The sequence below is a fragment of the Odocoileus virginianus genome, chromosome 17, assembly GCF_023699985.2.
Source record: "Odocoileus virginianus isolate 20LAN1187 ecotype Illinois chromosome 17, Ovbor_1.2, whole genome shotgun sequence".
In the NCBI taxonomy this organism is placed as follows: domain Eukaryota; kingdom Metazoa; phylum Chordata; class Mammalia; order Artiodactyla; family Cervidae; genus Odocoileus; species Odocoileus virginianus.
Genome location: NC_069690.1, coordinates 8,060,609 through 8,068,035, shown reverse-complemented (window position 1 = coordinate 8,068,035; position 7,427 = coordinate 8,060,609). Strand labels below are relative to the sequence as shown.

Below are 7,427 nucleotides of genomic sequence, written 5' to 3'. Positions count from 1 at the left end.
TACAGAGTGAAGTAAGCCAGAAAGATAAAGACCAATACAGTATACTAGTGCATATATATGGAATTTTAAAAGATGGTAATGATAACCCTATATGCAAGACAGAAAAAGAGACACATGTACAGAACAGACTTTGGGACTCTGTGGGAGAAGGCAAGGGTGGGATGACCTGAGAGAATAGCATTGAAACAAGTATACTATCAAGGGTGAAACAGATCACCAGCCCAGGTTGAATGCATGAGACAAGTGCTCAGGGCTGGTGCACTGGGAAAACCCAGAGGGATGGGATAGAGAGGGAGGCGGGAGGAGGGTTCAGGATGGGGAACACATGTAAATCCATGGCTGATTCATGTCAATGTATGGTAAAAACCACTACAATATTGTAAAGTAATCAGTCCCCAACTAATATAAATAAATGAAAAATAATTTTTTTTAAAAAAGAGTTGGAGAGCAGTGGGAGGCAGGCTGGGTACACATCAACACTAGGTGCTGAGGATATAAAAATAAGACATACACTCTCCTCTCAAAGAACTCACAGGCTGAGGGGGAAATGGAACCAGAAATACATAAATGCACAACAGAGAGGAGATAGGTCTACGGGGGGTGGGGGGGATGTTCAAAGGTTAAAAGGCTGAGACAATAGCAATGGCTGAAAGAGAAGGAAGACTTGGGAGAGGAGATGACATTTAAACAGAGGTGATTCAAGTCTGTTCTGCAGACAAAGAAGGAAAAATGTGTTTCGCAGAGGTCCAGAGATGAAATGGCACAACATACACTCCATGAACCCTGAAAACCTTGGTGAGACTGGAGCACAGTGCTGGGGCGTTAGGGTAGAAAGGAGGCATGAATCACTCTGAATAACATTAAGATACAAGGCTCCCACATTTAGGTTTTACCGTGAATGAGATTACAAGCCAGTGGAGGACTTTATGCAGAAGAATGACCTACAGAAGACCTACAGGGTCTCGTGTGGCAGCAGGGAGGATGAGGGATGGAAGATTTGAGAGGATGGACATAGTGTAGCTCCTCTGTTTATTCATGCCCCATTATTTCAGAAAAGGGCAGTTTGGGACTTATAACTATCCTGTTTTCATGACTCAGCCCATATCAGCTTCAAAATCATTAAACATGTGAGGAGGGTGAAGAGTTAGAGGAGAAACAGAAAAGGAGATGGGAGCCAAGAAAGAAGGAGGAGGAATAAAAGGTAATTAAGAAAAATTAGGAGTGAAAGCCAGTGAGCCAACAGGGACCCACAGTTCAGTGATATCAGGGCATTTGTTCAATGAGTCTGTGTTGCCCCTGGCCTCTCCCTTATGAGCCCAGATATTTTAATGCTTCGTTTTGGTGTATGTCCTCCACACCTCATTCAAAGGCTCAGACAGTTCAGTTCAGTCACTCAGTAATGTCCAACTCTTTGCAATCCCATGAACTGCAGCATGCCAGGCTTCCCTGTACATCACCAACTCCCAGAGTTTGCTCACACTCATGTCCATTGAGTCGGTGACGCCATCCAACCATCTCATACTGTTGTCCCCTTCTACCTTCAATGTTCCCCAGCATCAGAGTCTTTTCCAATCAGTCAACTTTTCACATCAGATGGCCAAAGTATTGGAATTTCAGCCTCAGCATCAGACCTCCCAATGAGTATTCAGGACTGATTTCCTTTAGAATTGACTGTTGGATCTCCTTGCAGTCCAAGGGGCTGTCAGAAGTCTTCTCCAAAACCACAGTTCAAAAGCACCAATTCTTTGATGGTCAGCTTTCTTTATAGCCCAACTCTCATGTCCATATATGACCACCGGAAAAACCGTAGCTTTTACTAGACAGACTTTTGTCAGCAAAGTAAAGTCTCTGTTTTTTAATATGTTGTCTATGTTGGTCATAAATTTTCTTCCAAGGAGCAAATGTCTTTCAATTTCATGGCTGCAGTCACCATCTGGCATGATTTTGGAGCCCAAGAAAAGAGTCTGTCACTGTTTCCACTGTTTCCCCATGTATATGCCATGAAGTGTTGGGACTGGATGCCATTATCTTAGTATTGTGAATGCTGAGTTTTAAGCCAACTTTTTCACTCTCTTCTTTCACTTTCATCAAGAAGCTCTTTAGTTCCCCTTCACTTTCTGGCATAGGGTGGTGTCATCTGCCTATCTGACGTTATTGATATTTCTCCTGGCAATCTTGATTCCAGCTTGTGCTTCAACCAGCCTGGCATTTCACATGATGTACTCTGCATAGAAGTTAAATAAGCAGGGTGACAATATACAGCCTTGATGTACTCCTTTCCCAATTTGGAACCAGTCTGTTGTTACATGTCCAGTTCTAACTGTTGCTTCTTTACCTCCATACAGACTTCTCAGGGGGCAGGTAAGGTGGTCTGGTATTCTCTTCTCTTGAAGAATTTTCTAGCCTTATTCAAAGGTTAGAAGTAAGGAAATGGGTGGTGGGGAGTTTCTTTCTCTTCTTGCATATCTTGCCTCTACTCATGGAAGAGAAATATTTTCCAGAATCTCTCAGACTAACATCTTGTTTGTTGTAATTTTCATTCCTGGATCACGTGAACAAATGAGCACTCCTAGACTCTAAGTGTTTGAGAACGTGAACATTTATGATAGAGGACAAGCAAGAGCTAAGCAGTTGGGAACGGCTTTGCATAGACACTGAAAAACAATACCATCTTCTTATAAAGCTCTTGAAAACAGGAATAAAGATAATGGACCAGACACAAGAGAATGTTGTCAGTGATGCAAGACCTGTTTTATGTAGGAAAACTATTTTAACAATGGAGATCGCAAAATCAAATGTGAGAATGTAAATGAGAGAGGAAGTCAGACAGGAATTTCTCTATCTAAAGAGGTACTGAGGCTCATCACTCTCCTCTTACCAACACAAATTCAAGCATCAAAGAGAGGCTTCCTAGGTGGCTCAGTGGTAAAGAATCCACCTGCCAATGCATAAAACTTGGGTTGAATGCCTGGGTCTAGAAGATCCTCTGGAGAAGGTAGTGGCAGCCCACTCCAGTATTCTTGCCTGGATAACTCCACAGACAGAGGAGCCTGGCAGCCAGTCCATGGGACTGCAAAGTGTCAGACATGACTTAAGTGACTAAACAACAACAAAGACAAAAAATTAATTTTTTTCCTTGCCAAAACAAAAACCCAAAAAAACCAGACTGTCATATAATGGCACTTGGGAGCCCACAGTAAAAAGCAATCTCCACCAGAACCCCTAAGGTAAAATCTGAAAGCTTCAATAGACTGACATACTAATTAGTAGTTTATTGCCTTGCTCTTAAATGTAGATAGCCAAGGATCACCAGGAGTTTAAAAATGGCAGCAAACACAAAAGGATAAAACAAACCAAAAAATGAATGAGAAACGAACAGAAATGATGTAGGAAACAGAAGAAAAGATTATATAATCAGCATCCTTTGAGAGAAGCAAGAACACATTTCTGTCTTCTGAGAAAAGAATCAATGTTTAAATATTAGGTCTAAGACAGAAATGAAAGACTGATACATAGGACTATGTGAAAACTAATACCAAAAATAAAGAAGAAAAGCCACAAATTGAGTGAAAGAAAGAAAGTGAAGTCACTCAGTCATGCCAAACTCTTTGCGACCCCATGGACTGTAGCCTGCTAGGCTCCTCTGTCCATGGGATTTTCCAGGCAAGAATACTGGAGTGGGTTACCATTTACTTCTCCAGGGGATCTTCCCAACCCAGGGATTGAATTTGGGTCTCCCACACTGCAGGCAGACTTTTTACCATCTAAGTGCCCAGGGGAGACCTCAAATTGGGTGAAGGCATTATAATAAATAAAACTGAAAAAGACCAGTAACCAAATTATATAAGAACTTTTACATTAACAAGAAACAGGCAATAGAAAATCATGCTAACATTCATTGGAAATTTGAGTATAATTAAAACATGGGGAAATGGTAAAGAAATGCAAATCAAGACTACAATGAAATACCATTTCTTACCCGCTTAATTGAGAAAAATTAAAAAGTATGACAATATCAACTATTAGGAGGATGAGAATCAATGGGAACACTGCAGTGCTGCTGATAACGAAGTAATTTGGTGCAACTTCTTTGGAAAACAATTTAGCCCTATTTTGTGAAGGTAAAACTTTGAAGATCTCATGATCCAGCAATTACACTTCAAAGTAATGACCTGTAGCTCCTCAACTTGACAACTGGAGACAAGTAGATTTTTCAAAAGAACATTGTTTCAAGAGCAAAACCTGAGAACATTCCCAGTAAGCTTAGTCTCATATTGGAATATTATACAACAGAGCAAATGAATGAACCACAGCCAAACAGAACAATATGCACATATGTGCATATTGTAGTTCATTCATTTGCTCTGTTGTATAATATTCCAATATGAGACTAAGCCTACTGGGAATGTTCTCAGGTTTTGCTCTTGAAACAATGCTCTTTTGAAAAATCTACTATAGAACAGACTTGTGGGCTCTATGGGAGAACGCGGGGGTGGGATGTTTCAAGAGAACAGCATCGAAACATGTATATCTAGGGTGAAACAGATCACCAGCCCAGGTTGGATGCATGAGATAAGTGCTCAGGCCTGGTGCACTGGGAAGACCCAGAGGGATGGGGTGGAGAGGGAGGTGGGAGGGGGGACCGGGATGGGGAATACATGTAAATCCATGGCTAATTCAATGTATGACAAAAACCACTGCAATGCTGTAAAGTAATTAGCCTCCAACTAATAAAAATAAATGGAAAAAAAAAATAGAAACAAAATGTTGAGTGAAAAAAATCAAATGCCAGAATATTACCTAAAGTGTGATAGTTTATAAACTCAATAAGCAACATAAAACAATATAGTGTTTATGTTAAAATGTGATAAAATTGTTTTTATGAGTGATGGATTTATAGACATGAAACTCAAGAAAGTGGTTTCATCTGGAGAGAAGTGATGTGATGGAGAGGTCTCATAGGCAGGTATCAGCTATTGGTACCATGTGGTTCTTGAACTGAGGAGCATGTACATGAGTGTTCATACAATATAATGTAGTGTTTTATAACTTACATTCATATTACACATAATCTTTTGCTTTCAATAATTATGCTATACTAAAACATACAGTGGAAACTTGGAATACTCTTGATGATTTCTAAATTGAAAATTAAATAAAATATAGTTATATGGTTAACTCAATGTTTTCTCACAATTTTTGGATTTGATACTTATAATAAACCTGAGGGATTTGAGGTCAGATATTAATTTCAGCGAGTTTGTTGAGGAAGAAGTTATGAGTTCAAGAGAGGCCAGATGTCTCACTCAAGGTCATGTTAGGTAAGTGATGGACACAGTTTCCAACTTAGGGCATAAGACTCTAAATATTGTTCAGTTTCCAACAATCCAGCCTCACACCAAAACAGGGTCCTGGGAAAAGAGGTCAAATACAGAAAATAGAACTGCTCTTCTGGGGGAATGCTGTCATTCTAACAGAAAACTATCTGCCAAAAAGACAAAAAGGAGGATGTGACTTTCCAGAATGTTTCCATGACAACACATCTTATTTTCATGCTGCTGTTGCTGCTTTTGCTGCTGCTAAGTCGCTTCGGTCGTGTCTGACTCTGTGCGGCCCCATAGACAGCAGGCCACCAGGCTCCCCCATCCCTGGGATTCTCCAGGCAAGAACACTGGAGTGGGTTGCCATTTCCTTCTCCAATGCATGAAGGTGAAAAGTGAAAGTGAAGTCACTCAGTCGTGTCTGACTCCTAGCAACTCCATGGACTGTAGCCTACCAGACTCCTCCATCCATGGGATTTTCCAGGCAAGAGTACTGGAGTGGGGTGCCATTTCCTTCTCCATCTTATTGTCATAGGAGTGTTCAAATCATCCAACACAAACAAAAGTAAGGATAGCTATCTTTATCCTCAAAATCTGGATAAGTTGCTTATTTTCAAGTTATGAAGAGACCAGATACAGCAGCTCTCTCTCCAACTTATCGATGGAAAGCCAAAAAGCGAAAGCCAAAGAGAAGTGACCCACTGTCACTCCCTTTTACAAAACAGCCTGGTGCCTCCCTAATCTCTTCACTGCTGTCTACATCTCCTGTTTCTTCAGGGTGTAGATCAGGGGGTTGAGCATGTGAGTCATGACTGTGTGGCTAATGGATACAGTCTTGTCAATGGAGAAAGAGATGAAGGGCTGGGCATAGAGGTAAATGCTTGGAATGAAGACCATAGACACCACGATGATGTGGGTAGTGCAGGTGGAAGCTGCCTTCCTCCTTGCCTGCCCTAAGTGGGACCTCAGCATCAACAGGATGGCTGAGTAGGAGACCAGGAGGAGGAGGAACCAGATGACATCCAGCATCCCACTCTTGCAGATCATAAGGAACTCCAAGACAGAAGTGTCAGTGCAGGCAAGTCTCAATACCTGTGGAACATCACAGTAGAAGTTATTTAGGACATTGGGGTCACAAAAAGGCAGTGGGAGCATCAGAGCCAGTTGGGAAATGGAATGAACAAAACCTATCATCCAGGCTGTCATGACCAGCCCAGCACAGAGCTGAGTGTTCATGATGGTGACATAGTGGAGGGGCTGGGAGATGGCAACAAGGTGGTCACAGGCCATCACTGAGAGGAAGAAGACCATGGCACCTCCCAGAAAGTGGAAGAAGAAGATCTGGGCCATGCAGCCCTGGTAGGAAATGGTCTTCTTCTCAGAGAGGAAGTCCACCAGCATCTTCGGGGCAGTGACTGAGGAGAAACACAGGTCTATGACGGCCAGGTTTTGCAGCAGGAAATATATGGGTGTGTGGAGCCTGGAATCAGAGGTCACTGTGATCATAATCAGGAGGCTTCCCATGACAATGGTTGTGTAAACAAACAGGAACACCAGAAACAAGATGAGCTGGAGCTCCTGAGTCTGTGAGAGCCCCAGGAAGACAAAATCTGACACCCACATAAGGTTCCCCAATTCCATGGTGTCTTCTCCATGCATCTAAAGAAAACACACCACAGACAGTGATGTACTAGTGCTCAGGGACTCAAATTGACTTCCTCAGATCTAGATGATGGATCTTTATGTGCACATCCTAATTCCAGTTGCTGACTAAATGGTCTACTGCTGAAATGCGTACAGTTTGGTACTAGAATATATACTCATGAAATATTTAAATTCATCCAGAGACACATACAACCTACTTTTAAAAGATTCAGTGTTTCTGAGGAAACCAGAATTGAAAGAGACACATATACTCCAATGTTCATCACAGCACTGTTTACAATAGCCAGGACATGGAAGTAACCTAGTTGTCCATCAGCAGATGAATGGATAAGAACATTGTGGTACATATTCACAATGGAATATTACTCAGCTATTAAAAAGAATACATTTGAATCTGTTCTAATGAGGTAGATGAAACTGGAACCTATTATACAGAGTGAA

The 7,427-nt window shown here is 41.5% G+C and overlaps 1 protein-coding gene across 1 annotated transcript; it reads right to left on the bottom strand.

The window, feature by feature from the left end:
* Positions 1–6,077: 6,077 nt before the first annotated feature.
* LOC110152880 (olfactory receptor 4D2-like) lies at positions 6,078–6,962 on the bottom strand. The gene has a single exon (XM_020916695.2). It carries the CDS (start codon positions 6,960–6,962, stop codon positions 6,078–6,080), a length of 885 nt encoding a protein of 294 aa, XP_020772354.2.
* Between the last annotated feature and the right edge of the window lie 465 nt (positions 6,963–7,427).

Coding starts and splice junctions, on each gene's coding strand:
- LOC110152880 (XM_020916695.2), bottom strand. CDS start 6,962: ATGGAATTGGGGAACCTTATGTGGGTGTCAGATTTTGTCTTCCTGGGG.